This window comes from Epargyreus clarus, unplaced genomic scaffold (genome assembly GCF_041222505.1).
Source record: "Epargyreus clarus isolate Ecla_fem2 unplaced genomic scaffold, WU_Ecla_fem_2.2 ptg000008l, whole genome shotgun sequence".
NCBI classification, from domain to species: Eukaryota; Metazoa; Arthropoda; class Insecta; order Lepidoptera; family Hesperiidae; genus Epargyreus; species Epargyreus clarus.
The window spans coordinates 12,771,206-12,794,550 of NW_027332216.1; the positions used below are offsets into that span (position 1 = coordinate 12,771,206).

At 36.6% G+C, this 23,345-nt stretch overlaps 2 protein-coding genes across 5 annotated transcripts in view; one reads left to right on the plus strand and one right to left on the minus strand.

The window, feature by feature from the left end:
• Positions 1–1,990: 1,990 nt before the first annotated feature.
• Positions 1,991–4,186, plus strand: LOC140744478 (actin-5C). Its single transcript, XM_073076089.1, has 3 exons — positions 1,991–2,150; positions 2,644–3,004; positions 3,088–4,186. The coding sequence occupies exons 2-3, from the start codon at positions 2,655–2,657 to the stop codon at positions 3,866–3,868; spliced, it is 1,131 nt and encodes a 376-aa protein (XP_072932190.1). The 5' UTR covers positions 1,991–2,150; positions 2,644–2,654; the 3' UTR covers positions 3,869–4,186.
• A 4,002-nt stretch (positions 4,187–8,188) lies between these two features.
• LOC140744482 (klaroid protein) overlaps positions 8,189–23,345 on the minus strand; it is a 44,192-nt gene continuing 29,035 nt past the window's right edge. For all 4 annotated transcript variants that reach the window (XM_073076092.1, XM_073076091.1, XM_073076094.1 and 1 more), the window contains 5 exons: positions 13,474–14,088; positions 12,948–13,118; positions 12,143–12,255; positions 10,459–10,661; positions 8,189–9,915 (listed from right to left, as the gene is read on the minus strand). In XM_073076092.1, coding sequence (XP_072932193.1) covers positions 9,840–9,915; positions 10,459–10,661; positions 12,143–12,255; positions 12,948–13,118; positions 13,474–14,088 — 1,178 coding nt within the window. In that variant the 3' untranslated portion in view covers positions 8,189–9,839. The remainder of the gene's footprint in view (positions 9,916–10,458; positions 10,662–12,142; positions 12,256–12,947; positions 13,119–13,473; positions 14,089–23,345) is intronic.

The window sequence follows — 23,345 nt, forward strand, 5'->3', positions numbered from 1 at the left end:
TTTCTCACAACAAAAATATTTTGTTTCAGGGCTATAACCATAGATGTAGGTAAATAAAATATCATTGGCTATAACTAGTTAATTTTATGCCAATATCTCGTCTATTTGTGGAATTATTATTTATATTGTCTTCTTGAGAATTTTATTTAACTTAAACACATCTTAAACAAGAAACACAATAACTTAATTTATGACATTATCATAGAAAGCAATAATTATCGTTACTTATGATAAAGTTTGAAGATAAAATGCATGTTAGTTGAAGTTCCTATACAACATACTTATCAATTTTCAAAAAATGAATACACTGATTCATATCTATATCAATCTCTTATACCTAGTAGCTACATACAGTTTAATGATAAACAGTTGAATGATAAATTTGGTTGGTAAATGTGAATTTCATTGGGCTCTTTTCATCTATTAAAAGTAAAGTCACGATTTTATTATCCGCATCTTCTTAGAGAAAGTTATAAAAACTCAGTCTATTTGAATTTGCCAGCGATTAATGTGCATATATTACGGTTTATTCATCTCACGCCTATGCTATGAGTCTGCATTAAATAATATTATCACTACAGTATGAGCATTCAGCAACATCTTGAACATATGAAGAGAACCAATACTATTTATATGCTCTATCTGCATTTGGTATTGCTCTCAGGTATGCGGGAAGCCTCACGTGATTACAATCAGTGGCAGAGATAAGGCATGCGACTACGACGCGACAAAAACCCGGCTAAATCCAATATCCGCCAAGAAGTAAAGCTGCAAACGACTTAGCCTGTTGTTGAACTACGTGCTTCGTATTTCAGCCAGGTTATTTTGACTCCATGCAGACGCGATATCGTATTGAATGAATCGTTTTGTTACTACACACAACCACAAAATATTAGTACGTGTGTCGTGCGCCATGTACGTACGATGACCGTTGTTAGCCAATCACAGCCCAGAAGCCTCTATGCCCATATATGGTAAAACCGTCGGTTGCGGCGGGTGGGGAGGTCGGGCGAGTCCATTATTGATCGACATAAAAATAATAACATTCCGATTTTAATTTTTGAATGTTTGATTGACATCTGACACACATACATCTTAAGTCACTTTTGGTAGGTAATTTCGCATGCCATTAATATAAATAATTGGAAATTTTCATTAAAATATAGCACCCGCAGAGGTCTATCGGGCGAGTCCATTGTGGTGACGCCGGCGAACCGGCGTAGTTCTAGTGAAGCAAATCGACCTCCGCAACTGCAAACGAGCCAGCGACTCAAACGGCCGTCCGCCCGGCATTTCTCACTATTCTCACGAATTGGCAAGAATTTGCTGTTGCATTGTCATCTCTCCGCGGTTCAATCGTTACTGGTAAGTAAGATTTTAATCTTTGTTTTCACATGGGCTCGCAAATTAATAATCATGTATGTCTCTAATTCAATAAAATAAACTGATGACTTGTTAATTATATAAATACAAATAAACGTGGACGTCATGGAGTAATTGAAGACATTAAGTGAATGCTGATTATCGATCAAACATTTCTAAATGGAACGGCTTACAAAAAATAATAAGAAACTATGACGATAATAGCAAATCGTTCTATACGTTAGCAATACGTCATTTTTGCAATTCGTCATTTTGTATACAATCGACGTGGAGTATTGGAACAGAGCCAATTTTGTTAACTTACAAAGAAACGTAGACATAAACTTTCGCCGATGCACTTGTACATGCATGAGCATGACACGTGCTAGGGTTGATATTTTTCGCGTAAATTTAAATTATTATGAAAAGCAAGCTTATGCCCGGTTGAATTGCAAGTGTGTAATGTAATGTAAGTCGATTCTGAGATCTCGTTATCAAGTAGCGCGCTATCAGCCGCGGCGGGGTGCGGGGGGGACGCGCAGGCTCCCTGCAGCGCAATACCATATATGGTTACGAAAACTCAGGATTTCTGCGATTGGTGGAGAGGCCACCGCGGTCGCGGGCTCGCGGGTAGGGGCGCTCCGATAACCGGCCTCATTTATATACTCCGCGTGCCCCGATCGCCGACATTCCACGAAGTGAGCTCGAGTTAAGGCGTTGTGCAGCACTACCGAGGCTGTGCAATAGCGATATTAATTTATTTATTTAATAGGACTATTTAATTAAAAGTAAGTCGATGCGACGTGCAATACTTGTGTTATTTTTGTGCATGGATAGTGTAGAGTGCAATAAAAGTGCAATTAGTGAGTGCGGTCAGTGACACGGAGCAGAGGTACCGCGTGCCGCCGGCGGGACCCGGGATTGTCGGTTGCGGTAGGGCGTGGTCGCGTCGGCAACGAGGGTGGTTCGAGTCTTCCAACGGTTTTTCGAAAGTGGCCAAACACGCGTTTGGCTTTTACCGGTCGAGAATCGCCTTCCATCTCGCCGCGTCAGCCGCCACGTCCACGCCTCGCTCCGTGTCTCATTAGACCCAGCCTTATTTGGTGCTTGCGATTCCTTCGCCCACTGACTAACCGAGGGCGTAAAGGCGTAAGCGCCCACTGCTTAACGACCTATTGTAAATATGGGCATAGTCGAGTGTTACCGAATCGATTTCTACGATAGATTAAGTAGTAAGTTATGACATTATTAATAATATTCATGTTTTATTTTCTCTTCCAGACTAAATCAAAATGTGCGACGAGGAAGTAGCCGCGTTGGTGGTGGACAATGGGTCGGGTATGTGCAAGGCCGGCTTCGCGGGCGACGACGCGCCGCGCGCCGTGTTCCCCTCGATCGTGGGCCGCCCGCGCCACCAGGGCGTCATGGTGGGCATGGGCCAGAAGGACTCGTACGTGGGCGACGAGGCGCAGAGCAAGAGGGGCATCCTCACGCTCAAGTACCCCATCGAGCACGGCATCGTCACCAACTGGGACGACATGGAGAAGATCTGGCACCACACCTTCTACAACGAGCTTCGCGTGGCCCCCGAAGAGCACCCCGTGCTGCTCACCGAGGCGCCCCTCAACCCCAAGGCCAACAGGTGAGTGTCGAACGCATAGGTCGACCGCAACTGCAGCCGTTGCCCGCCCGCGTCCAGCCACTGACCGCCACTTTCCGTTGCAGGGAGAAGATGACGCAGATCATGTTCGAGACGTTCAACACGCCCGCCATGTACGTGGCCATCCAGGCGGTGCTGTCGCTGTACGCGTCCGGCCGCACCACCGGCATCGTGCTGGACTCCGGCGACGGCGTCTCGCACACGGTGCCCATCTACGAGGGCTACGCGCTGCCGCACGCCATCCTCCGGCTCGACCTGGCTGGCCGCGACCTCACCGACTACCTCATGAAGATCCTCACTGAGCGCGGCTACTCGTTCACCACCACGGCCGAGCGTGAGATCGTGCGCGACATCAAGGAGAAGCTCTGCTACGTCGCGCTCGACTTCGAGCAGGAGATGGCCACCGCCGCCTCCAGCAGCTCGCTCGAGAAGTCCTACGAGCTGCCCGACGGCCAGGTCATCACCATCGGCAACGAGCGTTTCCGTTGCCCTGAGGCCCTCTTCCAGCCCTCGTTCCTGGGTATGGAAGCTTGCGGTATCCACGAGACCACTTACAACTCGATCATGAAGTGCGACGTTGACATCCGTAAGGACTTGTACGCCAACACAGTATTGTCCGGCGGTACCACGATGTACCCCGGCATCGCCGACCGTATGCAGAAGGAGATCACCGCTCTGGCTCCTTCCACGATGAAGATCAAGATTATCGCGCCCCCAGAGAGGAAGTACTCCGTATGGATCGGTGGATCGATCCTCGCGTCCCTCTCTACCTTCCAGCAGATGTGGATCTCGAAACAAGAATACGACGAATCCGGCCCGTCGATTGTGCACAGGAAGTGCTTCTAAGCGGTCGCCCGCTGCCCCGCAGCAGCCCGCGGCCCGGCCGGTCCCGCGGCCGGCTGCTCAACTCAGGCTTGTAATCTCCGTTAATTTAATTGTACGTAAGATATTATTGTAATTAAATCGTAATAGTGACGGCGGGAAGGAGCGCGGCGCCGCGGGCGCGCCTCGACCGCCGGCCTCGGTACTGCACTCGCCAAAGGATTTTTTGTAATCTCATGAATGATGATTGTATGTGCTGAAACGGATAAGACTACTTTCTTACTAGGTCATTTATAAATTATAAAAGAAAATGAAAATACAAAAAAAAATCCGAAAAATTTACTTGAATCTTTTATTTACCTTCCCTTGTAACATCACACGCATACCACGCATAACACACTAGACGTGCGAGGGCGATGCTCGACATTGACCCACGTACAGAAATAGCTCGCATACTTGCAGTGGCGACTGAATATATACACTTGCAGCACACATTAATTAACAAGAATGGCATTCCTTCAACACAAATAACGTAGCTGGAGCTTGCTCAATTTCATTCAAATTTAAGGAATTTATGTTTTGAATTAAGTCATTACACTTATCTCTGAACGAAAATTGAAAGGCGCCAGCCGTTAATATTTTTCAAAATTAAATTATTAATCTAGCGGTCATTCTCAAGGTACTATTTTTTAAAAATTCAGAGAAGGTAGTGGTAAAAACCTACAGTCTACACAAATAGTACATCATTGTAAATAAAAGTAGGTACAGTCCGCGCCAAACTGCTAATCCGCTCTGAAGTTGAAGCCAGGAGGTGGACTACATACACAGTCATACAATTTGCTATGGCGATGCGATTCATTTCTATATTCAGAGCGGACTAAACGTTTTAAGCGGACGTAAAATTCTGTAGCCAAAAACGCAATATGGGGAGATAACAGATGTTGGCGGAAATAATGTAACGCCGACATAAAACTCCCACGATCAGTAGATGTTACCGCTCGATTAGGTTTAAATAATATGGCTGTGGGCAATAAATTGTTACAACAAGTACAGTTTGTATACAATAAAACTAACAACCGAATGCGAAATACAAATTCACAATACATTGAACTTCAGCGAAAATTACCACAAGTATTTATATGATACATAGATGATACATGTGTCTGTGCTTACTGCACCACGCACGCACGCATCATGCAATCTTTATTGGGAAATGGGAACGTAAAAATGTCATAAGAAGTTTCAACTTAGGATTCTGCTCGTATCTTACATCCAAATCAATACGATTTATCAACAAATTAATCCAATTCCCTTCATCTATTGTAGTGTAGTTTTACGATCAATATTATGTACTCGCACACTTTTTCAGAACAACAATTAGACCCGTTAAAATAAAAGTCAGGGATAGCTTTTTATTAAAACTTTTATTCGGAACATCACAAATATTTAGACAAATAGGTATCAAGCAGTATTAAAATTGTTAGTTAAAAAGAGTTAAAATATACACAATGAAGGATTGTCCTTTAACATCAACAGTTACCAAGAAATAGTCATACAGGATAATGTTTAACATTGAGTTTACAACATCCAAAAATAACTTATAGATTTATCCTTAGAGCGCTAACATGGTTCTGACTGAAATATAGCTATTTATTACAATGCATATACATTATTTAGGTATAGTATAAATCATATTTCTTATGAAATTCATGAAAATATATTCCCTGATTTACATTTAGTACTGTATATTTACAACTTGGCATTGATTAAAAAATCGAAGTGTTAAAATAGGATAGGTAGGAAAGATTAAAACCAAGATGTGTGGTAACTTTGAGAATAGAAGATATCTCTAACTAACAATAACCTAATGTTAACTAAGATAGTTTATAGTAAGCTGCCACTTAAAATTATACGTTCAACTTCTTAAAAATAATCTAGTGACATGGTTGGTGCATTTAAAAAAGATGTTGTTTTCTTAATTCTTTCGTCTGGCTTTTAAATTAGCGCATGTTGTTGTCAATTGGTAAAATTGTGTTACAATACGTCCTTTTGTACCTATTATTTATCCGAGAATTAGAAAGAGATTCGGTCATCATTTTCTTTATTTCCCAGTCAAATTTATAAATGATTGGTTACAATATTAATATATCTACGTATCTTTGCACTTGAAAGTGACTGGTAAAAATTCTGTAGAAATTTAATCATATTCACAAATTGACTCTTGCATAAATGCTTAATAACACTTTAATTAAGCGATGACCGCAAAGTAACAAGTTAGATTTGATTTGATTTGTAGATCACGTTAGTTTTATCTTAAATAAACTACCTCATAAATGTTATATTTGATTTTACTGACTACTTTGATTCTACTGACAAAAGGTGCGATAACATTAAATAATCCTAGGAACCAAGAGAACATTAGGTAGCATGAAATAAGTGTCTTGTGTGTTTGTGATTCCAAATGATTATATATTCGTTTATTTCTATAAAAAATATAAATTACTTTACTTTTATTTGTGTTCAATCAATTTAATATAACTTTATAACAACTTAACGTTTCACTATTTTTTTTATGCAAATAAAGTAGTAACAAGATCAGCAACATAATTATTCAGTTATTTTACATAATTGATCAAAAACATATTATGAAAGGTATTTTTTACATGGGATTAGTGGCGTTTTGTAAGAATAGTGATAGTATTTTATAATAAGAGATTTGTTATGTAAATATTAATTTGTTCTGTGGCTATACACCATGTAAATATAAAACTACAGTTCATATTTTTTACACAGTCAAAACATATAAAGTTTAGTTATAATAGTCACCAGAGCAAAATCATTAAAGGTTCTATCTAAAAATAAAAAACTAACTTAGTGTCTAAAGATTCAAGTCAGCCCGTTGCAATGTCTGAATGCCTGAAATGTCCTAGGGGGGACACAACGAATAAATTTATTTTATCTAAAGAAGGTTACACATTGGAAATATTTTATAGAGCTTTACAATATATCAAAATGGAAAAGAGTGTTAATTTATATAATATAGTTAATTTATATATTATAATAAATTATTTTTTTGCAAATCAAAACTAAATCTCACAAATTATAAACAGATGAAATAAATAAGTGGTCAGTGTTCGATAATGTAGTTCGATCTTAATCTATTATAATGTTGCATGCATATACTTTGACCATCTTTAGCCAAGTATTGAACAATCAATCAGAAATATATTTATGATTGGTTGTCGTATAAGATCCGTAAGGGTCACACCGTGGACTGCAGCTACTGCTATTCTTCAATGAAATATTGATGGACTATTTCTACTCATACGTCACTGTCAACACAGGCAGGCGCACAATAGCTAACCAATTATGTACAAAGTAACTTTTTATAGCATAACATAAGTATAATTAATTTCTTGATTGATTTCTTGATCAAAAGGCATCTAGTTTATGTAGGCATCAAACCATTTGAAAATCGGGTGGTACGATTAGGGCCTTATAGTAAAAGATACTCAGAAATAGTAAGTGTTAATATTCTGCAACAAGTGCAATGTTATACGGTGACCTATATTTGATCATGTTCAATTTTAAACCCCGATTGTTCAATTGTTCAGTGACGTCAGAGTCTGGATATTTGCGTACATATAGTATGTCTCGCCACCGACAACAACAAGGGCACACAAAAGTGATAGTATATTTTTTTAGGAACAGGTATAGTAATAGGTTATTTCTGTACATGCGACTTTAATCTATATTTATGAATTTTATATCTCTATTATATACAAATGTGTTTGCGTGGCTTTTGAGATTCAGGTGCATTCACGAGCATCGTGCGCGGTTGGATGTAAAACTTTAACACTGAATTTGTGTAAATTTCATACTAATTATTGATTTTTGTTTCAAGTCATTTATATGATTTCTGTAGTTTGGCAAAGATCAAAGAACTCCGTTCGTGACCGGGGTCCCTTCGACCACATGTATGTTTTTTTGTTTATTAAGATATATGCTTGGTATATATATGTACGTCCATTAACAGTGACAACTGAAACACTTAAACGTAAGGTTGGCATAAAATTTATTAACCGCTAACTGGACTAGCTCCTTCACTAAACCTACTTATAAATATAGCACATGGACCGACACGTAACTATCATTTTTATTTTATTCGATAATTTAAGACTTATAAATTATAATTAGACAACATAGTTATAAGTATGTATATTTCTCAGGATTTATGGTTTAAGAAACTTTATTCTCATTAAATTTATTTGTAACTGTTTCTACTTAAATATGGGAGTTCTGTTAGACATAATTGGGATAAAATCATTTCAAACTTCAAATCTGATTTTTTCAAATTTAAGTGGAATATAAGGGTTTTTTGTACTTATAATTAAACAATGCAGATATCACTATAAGTGAAAAATCATAAATCCCAAATATTCAAGACGTTTAAAATCAACTTATGAATTAATTAAAAATACCATAATTCTACACGATAACCTATTCAATAGCACGCCACTAGCGTTTCAATGAAAATAACCTAATATTTAAATTACATTAAAATAAGACCTATTTTAAAATGGATTTAATAAATAAACATAATTTTTAATTTTCTACAATAGCAACTCACGATTTTACAATCCTATTATGCAGTACATAGACATAACCGCGCTTTGCGCATTTATTTATCAATTTATTTCAACCCACTGTATATATTTACCAAAATAGTACGTTCTTTGCTGACAATAGGCCCGTGCTTAAGTTAAAAAATTAAAAACATTACAATCGAAGTCTTAAAAAACTAAATCAAAATCTAAAACACATTAAAAACTAACATTATAAATATTGTTAATAAAAACGTATTCAGAACTTCTAAGCGTATATTGGATATTGTGCGGTGTTCAACGAGATTTTTCGTTTTTATTTTTACTATTTTTTTGTTATGATCGCAAACGAGTTACTTTTATTGCGATATCTTGCTGCAATTATATTGTCTAGGGCGAGGCATGGCAATAATTTCTGAAATTTAACAATGTTTCTAAGGCATTCGTTTTTTTTGCACATGTTAAATGATCATTTCAACTATGGACATAATGAAATCTAAATCTTACCAGAAGTTAACCATTGAGGACTAAGCTGGAATGCCTCATATATTCTAACAATTTTTCATTTGAAGAGGTCTGATTGTATTAACCATCGGTAGGGTAAAACATAAAGGCTAGACCCGTAAATGCCTTACTAAAACCCTTAAACTTGAACACCGCAACGCTGCTACTATAAGACTATTATTGATTGTAGCAAGACAATTGCAGCAAGTATTGCAATGACTTGTTGATTTACGCCTGTTTTTAATAATCGATCTGTCCAATGCTTACAAAGCTCAAAATATATCAATTTCTGTCTACTACAAACTGATAAAATTTGATCTTTGATAGGTAAAAATTGGACAGATTAATTATAAATAACGGACGATAGACATCGCAGCTTCACACAGCCAAAACAGCCCGTTTACGAACACATACATACTGGTCCTTGTATCATTAGTATTCCTTAGTCACTACTACATAAATAATCAAGTAAGTCAACGCACGGATTTGTACTTTGGACCTTAACCTAGGTTAGCTAGCAACGTTTAAGGAAAACGGGAATCCCAGCCGCTCAGTCTCCGAATTACCGAAATGAACACGTTAGACAATTTGGACGTTATAACGGCACCGATAGTCAATTAGGGGTCATTCATAAAATTACGAGATATGACGTCACGCCTCAGCCAATCCCCACTGGAGCAGTGCTCTTAAGTACGCCACTTGTGGGAACACTAGTGCCCAACAAAGAGACACAAATAGCCGACGACGAGGTCACGAATATTGTAGCTTCTATCATTTGTTCCGATATTATACATGACGTCACAAACCCCGATCCCACGTACCACATAAGTCAATCCCCAAATGTGACGTCATCAACGAATCACACTCAAAACTAGTCAATGTACGTGCTACGTTTCACTGTCCCGTATGCTGTCCTCCGTGGCCTGTCGGATGTCAGTCAACGGATTGCCGTGTACGCGGAACCTGTAAAAAGTCCATATAGAATAGTCAAATCATATTGAAGCAGAATACCTAAGATGGTATACAACTATACATACAGCGAGGTCTAACAGGTCAACTGGGTGGTAGGTAAAACAAAGGAGTTATTTCAGGAGGGCTTTAGATATTCTATTATGTTAATTTCTGACACGATTATCGATTTGAATAATTTGTTGATTAAAAGTGAGCCCGCCGGTTGAAATCTAACTCACAAATAATGAGATTGGCATGGTCATACGACCAATATGGCGTTCTTTCACGGGGGATATTTTATAACATTTTCATTGGGATTTTTTTTAAATATTAATATATTATGGATGTCACTTTTTGTTTGAACACCTAAAAGCGTAATTATCGTGGGCTGGAATATGACTTTCATATAATCTTTCACCCTGTTTATTTGGTTTACCTGAATCCCTCTCTATAATCCGCCTTGGATCAATGTGATGGAGTACTCACCAGGTCTTTTCTGATATAGATAAATTAGTATTCATTAGTCAGACCTAAAAAGGCTTGCAGTTCCATTACCTATAAACGCAGGTGTAGGTCGGATTCCCATGGTTACTCTCGACCCGTAACTCTATAATGTCGTACGCGACGGGGTACTCCACACCACCAATGTTGGTAGTCTTCGGATACTTCACCGGGAAGTACTGTATCGCTGTACCGTTCGCGTCATACATGTAATCGCCGAACAGGTGCGGCTCGAGGTCCATTTCACCGTGGAGACCCTACAACGGACCCAATAATAAGAAATAATGAAGATATAAAAACAAGAATAATTTTAATTACTTAATAACAGAATGAACATACAATAATAAATTCAATTTAAGTAATATGATAGGAGAGAAGCAGTTAGAATTAAACAAACTATTACCTATACCTAACTATTAGCTATACCAACACCAAACAGTTAAACAATGCTAGTAAGATATTTAAAATATCAGAAGTTTTTTAGTTAAATTAAAAAATATAGTATCAAAAATAGGGCTGTCATGCATTGGAAAAAATCTGTAATAAAAAAGCAAATGTAGGGGCCGGTTACAAAATCGACCAAAATAAAAAAATTAAGAATATTTTCCACACCCAATTAACATACAATTAATTAATGAAGACATTAGTAAACAGATTAGAAACCAGTTTATATGTACAGACATTGAAGGTGCCATCCAGTCCAAACAGCTTAATGGATTTTAACATACGAAGTGTCATTAGATTCGTCTAAATTGTGGTCATAATTTTAAGCAAGTTCTTGTTCTTATAATAATTACTAATACAATTATTATTTTTCCCACTGCTGATGATGCTTCGTTCAAAGTCTGTAGATATAAATCAACCAGAAATACTTAACAATCAGTTCTTCCCGAATATTAAGTGGATAGTATTTATACTTATGAACAGCGGCAGAGTATTTCTTGCAGCAAGCCAGGCACGTTTTCCAAAAAAAAACCTTCACACCAGTTCCATAAAGTTAGTTGGTTATGACAAAATGCATAAATTGAAGTTTGTACACATTCTTATATTATTTTTGAAGACGCAACACCCTAAGCGTGCACTTAACTCAAAGAAAATCGTGCATTTGAGGTTAAAAAAAAAAGATAATAAAATATTCAAAAGACACGTCATGACAATTTTTGACCGGTCCTTTTATTCAGTAGTACATGTGTAGTACGTAAAAGATACTATTATATCATTAAAAATTTGTTCTTCCAGTTCAATCACAATTTTATATTCACAAAATGATAACTGTAAATAGCGTAGCATTAGTTAGCATTGGAGCGTCTGTAGGTTAGTATTTAGTAGTATTATAGTAGTTAGTACACATACTGATTATCACAGAAGAAATACAAGTAAATGTGGTAGTAAAAAACTAGTATTACCCTTTCTTTGTTAACGAGTGATAAGTATGTGTATTTGAAGGTGGTGAATCCTATACAATTGAACTCGGGACCACTGCCCGTTTTAAGCCCACAATAGAAGCGTTCAGTGCTACTGTGTTCGGGTCTGAAGTAAGGTGTAAGGTGCGGTAAGGGAGACATACTTATCCGAGGCGTTTAAATTTAGTCCTGAGGGGTGGCAACGCAACAGTGGCCGATCTCAGGTCTTCAGGACTCTTATCTAACGGTGCAGTAGCGGTAGTAGCCACTTACCATCAGGTGGACTGCATGCTCTTTTGTTACTCCTACATTATGACAAAATAAATATCACTTACATATACAGAGAAGTTTTTGGGTGCCGATTCAATCTTTCCCTCCGCTGCCAACAGCCTGGACATGTGCTCCAAGGAGAAACCGGTCACTTCTATTATCGCGTATGTTCGGACCACTGCAAATAAATTTCGAGTAGATTTGACAAATTGGACGAATAAAATGTTGTTAAGTTAAGATTAAAACTACTTCGCAACAATCCGCTATAAATATGTATGATGGTATATATTTTAAACCATGCAGTATGCAACAATTAAAAATGATTATTAAAATGATGATTAAAATGTTGATAAAGAATAAAGTAAAGAGAAAAAAGTTTTATCTTTGTATGACATTTATTATCAAATAATTACGCTTTTCATATCTTTATATTATGTTATCCATATTATAAAGTTATTATTGATAGAAACAAAAGCAAATACATAAATACCCATGTACTGAAAAATTTCAACATATGCACGATTGGAATTCGAAAATGTGACACATCTGCAAAATTTTAACTGCCTTGGTTTTGTCTCTGATCGTTTAGATTATTTAAATTATTCGGGTAGCCAGTGAACTTAGTTCCATTAAAATCTTTACCTCTAGCTTAAAGAAATATTTAATTACACCATTATGCTTAAAAATATTGATAATAATTATTTTGATATTTGCCTGGCCACAGATCAAATCTGAACACCTTGGCTTTGGAAAAGACATTTTTAAACATTTTTATTAGATCTGCCTCATTTCGAAATCTAGTAAAGAACAAGTATAAATTTGGTACAATCATCAGACGGTTCAATGAAGGTGTAACACTCAGGCACTCACCCAGGTAGCCGGGGAAGCCCTGGAACGCCCAGCACTCGGCGGGCAGCGCGCCCGGCGTGAGCGCGTACCGCGGCGACGTGTACACCCAGAACACCGGCAGCCCCAGGATCGAGTACTGCTTCGTCTTGATCTGGTACAGCTCCGTGCACTTCGTAGAGATCACGTGGCCGCCTGGCACACAATGAACATTGTAATGTTGTAGCAATCATATATTTTGTAATAGTAAAAAGAAATGACGAGCTCTTTGCATTTTGAATTGTAAAAAGATGATAATGGTACTAAGATTGAAAAAAAAGTCTTAATAACAAGAACGAATATAGAATTTAAAGTCCAAAAAATTCTTTAGTTGTCTGTAATTGTTCATTAATCCACACTTGAGAGACTTGCAGCAGAAATATCAACATACTTCATTTTAAAGTACCGTTTAAAATATGATCACGGAGTTGATTTACTAAAGTTACAAATTACAACGATGTACGAAGTTTTCAATTTTTTTTATAGTGTTTTTTTATTCTACGAAACTCACCAGCGGATTCCAGAGCATAATCCACCATGCCGGTCTTATCAGCGTCATAGACATCCAGCATGCCGGCCACCAGCCGCTTAACCGCCTCCATGTCAACAGTAGCTTCCACCGGTCGCACCTCCACCTCGCGCACGTACTCCCTCACCTTCTCAACTATCAGCTCCATCTGGCGGCGCTCCACTTGAGACAAGTACCCTTGGATTATCAACCGAATACTGTCTTCGTCCATTTCCGGCTTCCAGGCGTTTATCAACCGCTCGTGGATCTCCTGACTCAACACTTGCATCTGGTCTTTCGACACGTAATGCTGATCGAAGTACAGTTTCAAGGCGGCTGCGAGAGCGTCTCTATTATCGTTTCCAGTGAGCATTTGGATTAGATTCTGTTGCATGTGTTTCAACGAGTAGTGCTCGATCTTCGCGTCTAGATCGTCTAATTTCGATAGTTTTGTGTCGAATAGTTTCAACTTCGTGTCTACATTCACCGCCCAGTTCTCGAGAGCCGCGACGCGTTTCGTCAGGTCGGAGTCTTGGACTATTTCCGGCGGCTTGTAAGTGTCTACTATGACTGGTTGCTCCACTCGTTGCGGTAGTATTTGGTCCGCGTAGTTGTAACCTGGAAACGGAAAGGATTTTTATATTCGGTCTGTATTAGTTCTCTGTCCTTCCCACATAGTAAACATTTTATAAAAAAGTAAATAAGAGATCCGAAACCAGGGAAGGACAGAGTATTTATACTATTTAGTGTAAAAAAAATTGAAACTCACCTAAAAGTGCAGCGCCCCTCAGAGTTGCCACTTTCTCTAGGTGATTTTAAGACCTCTATCCTTCCCTGATTTTTTCACAAAAATATTCAACAACAGGGAAGAATTATGTGGGAGGAGGGGGGATAAGGAAAACACATTTTGCATACAAAAATGTAATTAAATCAAAAATAGCTCAGCATTAGTACACACGGTATTGGTAATGACAACCCATTAACCACCAAGTTACATTAGAATGCTTACACACTAACCGACCCACTTAAATATTAATATATAGCGAAATAAATATACACAATAATTAACATAAACAAAGACTCTAGCTATATTTTTGTGAATTTTAGAAATGAATAATTTATTTTTTTGGATAGTAAGGCGGAAAAATACATTATGTGCGTTATGAATTCAGTTTTAGTTGCAAAAACTAAATACAAGGATAACGCAAGACTACGTTAAAACCTTATGACTAGGTTAGGTTAGTCCCCAATTTTATAACATTTTTTCAAACAAATGTAAAATTTTGGATTAAATAAATCAAAAATATGGCCACATAAATTTTAGGTACAATATTTTGTTAAATTATATTTTTATTATTTAAATACTAACGAAGTACTTAAACAATCTAAAATAAAATTAAAATTCTAAATTATTTCAAAATTATTAAACAATTAAAGCATTGACGCAAAAATAATATAACATTCGTATATACTTATAGAAGAGAGTAAATAAATAATTGTGATGAAAATAACTAAAATAAAATTTGTACTGCATCTGGTTGAAATTAAATAAAATTAATTAAATCGAATAATATACAGGATGCATACTTTCATAGGACAATAAATTTAACCACATGAAACTATTCATCTCCCAAGCCGCCAAACAAATTTTCAATCAAATATCTTTAGTACTTCAGGCGCAGGATTTTTTTTAGCATTTTTCAAATTTTCTACACGCTTTATCTAATCGCAAAAACATTATAAATCGAGACGTAATGAAACTACAATGTTGCAAAATCGTCAAAGTAAGGAAATGCATATTGTACCTTATTCTTAAGACATAAGGATCACACGCGCAGCAAAAGATTTTACGGCATGACTCTTCGCTGTAGCCGCTCTTGTCAAAGATGAGTAAATTGATGTTTATAAATGGCGTTCTATTTTTTATTTTTTTATTTTATTTTTTTATTTTATTTATTGAAGGAAAACTTACAGCTAGGAATAGTACATATAACAAAGGAGTAAGTAAATGACAGCCATTTAAAAGTTTCCGCAAATAGATAATACAAGCATAGTAAATAGGTAAAGGATCGGTAGATACATAGATGGTCAAGTGAAGTTAGAGCATGAGAGATAGATTTTAACAAAGCAATAACGAAGATATAAATAAATATAAATTGAAGAAAATTTTACAGTTAGGAAGTGAAGAAATCTTTTGTCAATTTACGCTTGAGTTCAGAATCGGAGGTATGGTATAAATCTATATCTATATTATTTGATATATTGTTAAAGGATCTACAAGATCTTACCATGAAGGAGTTTTTCCGGTACTTACTTTTGACCAACGGTATTGATAACAGAGTCGAGTCACGCTTGTTAAATGAACGTACTTTCAGTTGTATTTTGCTTAACAGTTCAGGACTATCTATAGCACCTCTGGCAATTTTGAAGAGAAATGATAAGTCAGCTATATTTCTTCTAACAGATAGCGGAAGGATATGAAACTTTTTACAGGGTAGATAATAATTAGATATATGTTTATTAGTTTTAAATTGTAAGAAACGTAAAAAACGATTTTGTATGCGCTCTAATCTATCGATATATATGTTATATTGAGGATTCCAGATTTGACACGCGTATTCCAAATGACTGCGGACAAATGCACAATAAAGAATTTTTAGAGTTTTGATATTCTTAAAATTTGCTGCAATTCTTAAAATAAAACCTAGGGCTTTATTAGCTTTCTTAATAACGTCTTCTACGTGATTATCAAATATTAATTTGGAGTCAAAAGTTACACCCAAATCCTTGATGGAGTTAGTTCTGTTTAACAATGTATTATGTATCTTATAGTTATAAATTATAGGATTGGGTTTACGCGTAAAAGAACAGACAAAACACTTTGATACATTCAACTCAAGTTTATTGAGGGAACAGTAGGTTTCTAAGTTGTGAAGATCTTGTTGAAGAGTAGTACAATCTGTAATATTGGTAATGGGGCATAAGATTTTCATATCATCAGCGTATAGGATAATTTTGGATGCTTTAAAAGACGTGTTAATATCGTTAACGAAGATGGCAAACAGCAAAGGGCCCAAAAGCGAGCCCTGCGGGACCCCTGACGATATGTATACAGGTGAAGAATTGTAGCCATTTAAGACGACTATTTGACTTCGATTTTTGATATAAGATGCGAACCATCTAAACAAATCACCTCTGATGCCAATTAGCATAAGCTTCCTTAACAGGATTACGTGATCTATACGGTCAAAAGCTTTGCTGTAGTCCGTATAGATCACGTCTACCTGCATTGGATTTGACATATAGGTAGATATATAGTCAGAGGAGACAATCAGATTAGACACAGTGGATTTATTACTTAAAAAACCGTGCTGTTCATCAATAAATGTATTACGCAGGCTAGGGTATACCTGATTGTGCACAATTTTTTCAAGTGTCTTTGCAAATAGGCAGAGTTTAGAGATTGGCCTGTAGTTTTGGATATCGTTTTTAGGCCCTTTTTTATGAATTGGAGTGATGAATGCTCTCTTCCAAATATGAGGAACTACGCCTTCATTTAGTGAGCGCTGAAAAAGTATACATAACGGTTGAGTAAGCGAGCCAGCACAGCGGACGACGAAGATTGGGGGAATACCATCCGGTCCCGCTGACTTATTCAGATCAACAGCTTTTAACAGTTTAGACACCTCCTCACAATTAACCTCTACGGTGTTGACATCAGAACAATTATCACTCAGAGGCAGACTATTTGTGTCAATATTAAACGTATCAGTGGTCTGAAGAAAATTAGAGTTAAAAAATTTATTAAACATTTCACATATTTCTGCACCGTCACCCGATGACCGGTTTATGTACTTCATATTAGAGGGATATGTGTTTGAGAACTTCTTACTTTTGACATAATTCCAGAAGGTTCTTGGTGAATTACAAATATTATTTTCTACAGCCTGTATATAATCATCAAACATGGCACTTTCCAAACTTTTAGCACGATCACGTAATAATGTAAATGAATTTAAATCCGATAAATTACCATACTTCTTATATTTACAGTGAAATTTATGTTTTTCTTTTAAGATTTTAATCAATGGGGTTTTATACCAGCGAGGAAATTTAGTTGTATGTTTAAACAAGGTAGATGGCACATATTTATTTCGTAAAACTTCCAATTTGTCATAGAACACAGATACCGCATCCTCCACTGTTCCCCTCCGAAGAGAACCCTCCCACTCAATACTGTCCAACTCTCTACAAATTGAACTATAGTCGGCCAGGTGAAAAAGATATTTAGTTCTTGGGACAACAGATAACGTACGGTGTTGGATAAAGTCAGCGGAAATACACAATGATTTGTGGTGAGGATCTTCAGGGACTAATGGATCGCAACACATCTGGACGTTAATATGGCTATTACAAAATACTAAGTCCAGAATTCTGTTATTACAATTACCGTGGCTGTTAAATTGTGATAAGGAACATAAATCGATAATATCAAAGAAGTCTGATTGAATAAAACCTTGTGTATTTGTAGCATGAAATGAATTCCCATCTTCCGAGGCTTTCCATGTTAAATTAGGTAAATTAAAATCCCCTACTATCAAATATTCATCAGATAAGTTGTTTAAAACAATATCATGTAATTTTGTGTAGAAACATTGCAATTGTGTCAGTAATGAGTTTCCCAAGTTTTCATTACATATGTATACAACACAGAGATTCAACCTAAGATGTTTTTGTGTCGTAGCGTGTTTGAGGTTTAAAGTTACCCACAGATCCTCAGCTGTGGAGCACCAGTCAACACGTTCGTGGGCGACTATGGTACGACGAACGGCGATTAAAACACCACCCCCTAAACTTTGATTAGTATGAGCATAATCCCGATCACGCCTCCATACGAGGTAACGGTCGTCAAATAATTCATTATTACTAAAGTCACTATTAAGCCACGTTTCCGTTAAACAAATTATGTCGAAGTCATTCAGTGCAATACTACTATATAAGCTTTGTGCCTTTGTCCGCAAGCCACGGACGTTCTGATAGTAAATATTAAACATTATTACTGCAATATTTTAGAAAAATAATAGGCGCATACGTATGATGAAAGTTATTAAATATTATATTTACAGCATTTAGTATCATTAAAGCAGAAGAGATGTTTCGTATTTTAAAAATTTTAGAATATATACTGCCATTAATTAAACAGTATAACAAACAGACCAAAGAAAAGCAAATTAAAGACGCAAGGTGCAAACAAAACATACACTTAAGAATATAAGCATAAGATCGAAAAAATAAATAAGTACCGCAGGTAGATGCATCGAGACCCGAAGCGTAAATAACAAATGCGATAACAAGCAATGAGTAAGCCATACCTGCGCTTCCCAACCTTCGCGTGCACATGAAAAATATTAGCAATAGAACTAGTGTTATTAACTTATTTTCTTCAGATCCGCTTCTGTTTTGATCAGGATAATCGGTGAGGTGGTGTTCTTTCGAACAAATATTTTGCAGTTTTTTACCCACACAAAGGCAAAGTTCCTTTCCTTGGCGAGGCCTTTCGCCCTGTTTAGTATTTTCTTATGAACTACTGTTAAATGATCATTAACAAATATCCTGTTGGAGCCGTTGAGGCCAATGTCCAATGGTGTTAAGGATTTGCATTTCTTTGCCGCAGACACAAAGTTGTCCCTTAGGTACCGATTGTGCAAGGATACAATTATATTCTTATTAGGATTGTCGCCATGCGTGGGCACACGTGCAATGTAGTTTATCTGCTCATTACTGACGCTTACATTGATCTTAGCGGATATCTTCGAGAGTATATTATATAAATTTTCTGAATTAGTGCTCGGTACTCCCTTGATTTCGATGTTGTTCAATCGAGCCCGTTGCTCACTTTCGTGGGCTGTGGTTTCGAGAGCTTCTAACCGTAGTTGTAAGCGGGCTACGTCCTCTTTAGTCTTCTTAAGAGTCTGAACCTCAAGATCAATTTCAGATATCCTTCTTGTGAGTCCATCAACCGAAGTGTAAATATGATCTAACGAGTTTTTTACGTCTGATATTTCTGACTTCAGCGATTTAAGGTCCGTTAAATCTTCTTGAATGCTCCTCACGGCAGCTAGCAGTTGAGGTAGTGATGACATTTGGTCTTTGAGGCTACGAAGCTCCACACTGACACTGTCCAGGTCACTTGTTGCGAAAGGACTGAGGCTGGTGGGCGATTTACCGGGAACTGGGCTTGCAGCTCCAGTTTTACAGGTTATGCATTTCCATGTGGCTTTTCTGTCTCCCAATTTCCTGTAGCCTACTTCAGTGATACCTGCACAGGGGAAGTCAAACTGCTTCGAGCACAAGGAACATTGAGCACCATCTCTCGCTTGAACACCGCAGCGACCGCACGTAAACATAATTGCAGAAAACTAATACGAATAATTATGTTGAGGTTGAGAACCGTATGCAGTTGCGGTAACGCAGGCGCGTGGGGCACGGGTGTTCGAGTTGTCGTCTACCGACCGACTGACTGACTGACTTTTACCCCAACATTTACTATTTTGTGTGATTTTTTTTTTTAAATTCGATGTTAAATGTTTTTTAATTATTGTAACATGTTCCAAGGAAGGAGTAGGACTTATGTTTACAGTCATTTATAGTCTATGTATCTATATATCTATGTATATTTATAGTCGTTTGAAGGTATCCATCCTGTATAATCTTTTTATAAAAAAATATTTCCAGCTTAGCCGGATTACAAAATAAATATTATCACTCTCTTAACTAATGTAAGATATTCATAAAATTCCATATAAAAATAATAATATTATACTATACTGAATGTAGGAAATAGGACCAGAAAGGTATCTTTTTAACGTCATGAAAAGACAGAAATAAATATAAAAAGCTATAAAAATAATATGTTATCTATATAGTTAGGAATGAAATTACAATTATACATTAAGAGACTTAAGTACAATAATTATTTTTTTTCTTATCTTTTTTATATCTTATCTTATCTTTAGATATTGTCCGACTAACATATAGTTCAAAACATCCAATCTAAATTAATTAAAGCCGCTACAATTGAAAAAAATAAGTATTAATTTTCTGTATCCCGACTTTTTAACATTTTCTAAACATGAACATAAAGAAATGGAATTTAAGTGTTCTTTTTGCCATTGATGATTTTTTGATAATTTAAAGCCAATGTTTGCGTGCTCAAAATCTATAATATGTCATATTATGTCTATACTATAAGTTCGACAGGTTGTAATATTGGTATAATACTACGTTGTTGGTATACGCGTCAGTATTGACTGCTAAGGCGTCTTCAGATTAACCGATTTGTTTCGCGGGTATGATATTTCTTCAGAGTTTATCGTGAAACTGAATAGATAACGACTCTCGACTGTCGTAAGCCACGCAAAAGTATCTGATGTGACACAGCGGCTAATATGAAGGCGCCGTAATACAGGCGGTATAGCACATACAGCACAAATGCCATCTGCATAAAGCTTTGAGCCATATATCCCATAGTCCCATTATGGCATATCAGCATAGACAATGTTTGAACGAACTTTTTTAACCTTTAAAAATAAATAATATATCAGGTAAATAGCACATACAATATTTGTGTGTTTATTTAGTATGAAACATAAACTCCTTAAATTTACAATAGTAATAATGTTCTATTATATTTATGTGATATCTTAAACAAATTTTAGAAATTGAACATTTAAAATTTTATAAAATTCTTATTTTTTATATACAAGTAAATACGAGTAACGGGCCACCGACCGCGTTATTAAGTTATCTCCCATTCTTCAACTACAAACGTGCAATACCTTACATTACTATTACTTGTGATGTACAACCTCATATTTACTCCAAATACTGAATTCTTTGTATATTTGTTGCTATAAATTTCTACTTCTACTTAAAACTTGAGTTGCTACTTATAATTTTTATTATTTGTATCTTATCCTTCCGAATGTTTTAAGCGGTTTCATACAAGCCGATTTTAGATAAAATCAGGATTATTGCGGAACTATACTACTATTTTAATCTATAATTATACATTGCTCCAAAGTTACTAAACACTTAAAGATTAGTCTTCAATACGAAATTCGATACGTTTTCTTTTTAATAGCAACACTTATATGGACACCTATAATGTTTTATGAAAATTTTAAAGAAAAAGGTTAAAATAATATCAATAATATAACGCATGAGTAAGTGTTAAGAAAAAGGAACAACATATAGTAATAGTTTACGGAAGGATAACTTTGAACATATTTATTCTTGTCTTCATATAACTTTGTTGTTCCATATGTAAATAGATACTGTGTTTATATATAGAAGTTGCAAACTTAAAGAACGCACCTGAATATAAACCATCCACGAGGATATTGCAAACAGACTTTTTTACGGAATATAATGATATAATTTTGCGAGCTTAATACTACGACAAAGGATTCCTCTGTATTTTTAAAGGTTGGACCATAGATTTTAATCACAGAATAACCTCTTAAATATAAGCTCGTTCGACACTTCAGTCAGGCAATGGATAATGTATGGAAAGTCTAAAAAGCGCAGCACCATAGTAAGAATAACCAAGTACCTAAACGCCTAAGGCTATACACTTTCTGGTAATTATATCAGTTAAATGTACCTTATATAATGCCACGTATATATCTCTACAGCGTCGATCACTTCGTTTTGCTCAAACTGAGGCTGTTCCCAATAATTAATCTTTTATGTAAAATTCATCGATTTACCATTATATATTTTTTTACACTTTATTTCGATACTGCTAGTGACGATACGAAGTAGCATCTAGTTAAGAGAAGGCGTAAACACGTCGTATGTTAAAAAATATAGCATAATATGAGGATGTAAACGGACACTTGCTCGTGATCACAGAGCGGTCGTCAGCTACGGGCAGCCTGGCCCCGCCGCGGGCGACCGTCACGTTCGTCACGTGGTATGTATAGGCGGTGTTTTATAGATGTTGTATGCGAGCGGGCGCCCGCTGCGTGTTTAAACACTCTTCACACACCCGCGTTTGTTACGCTGCTAGTACTATTGCTGGCTTAAACTATTTCAATACAGACATGCTAACATGTCCCCGCGTCAGTTTTAGTACACGCTCTAAGGACACTTTTCCTGTCCCGCGTGTTTACACCCGCACGCGCGTCCCGTTCGCACGCACGCTACTTGCATCCTATTGTGTCATACACATACCATAGATTAGTAAAGATTACTCACTCCTAACAAGAAAATTTAACCAGTTTTGACAATTGAAATTGTCACTATCTATTTTCGTGTTTGAAAAATATTAAAAAAAATGTAGTTTTTAGATAATTTACGACTGAAACGATATTTCTTCGCACTTTTTCTTCGATTTCGTGTTTTTGCACCACTTAACTGCGCACGTCGGCACTGTTCCGCGTAAATAACACCTTGACAGCCATTAGATGGCTGACAGAACTGTCTACCGTTTAGGCCATTTAATGCATTTAATGGCTTCCTTCAATTACAAGGCGGTGAGATATCTATACTTATCTATGACACACACGCATACGGGTCGTGAATGTGTGCGTGTGGCACGTGCGTGCGGGTGTAGAAACGCGCAAAAGGAATAACGCCCTAACCTATTATTTACGAGTCTACATGATTATTGCATACACAATTCACGTACGTGTTATTACATCATATACGTTCTATATAAGACCAAAACGAATGCGTCGAACGTAAATTTGTAACTTTGTACCAGTACATCCACGAATTAAATTTTAACATTCTATGACACTATTGCATTATGTGATTAACATCTATGGCCCAAAACTAGTACATCATACAATAATAGCCTCATTTAACCG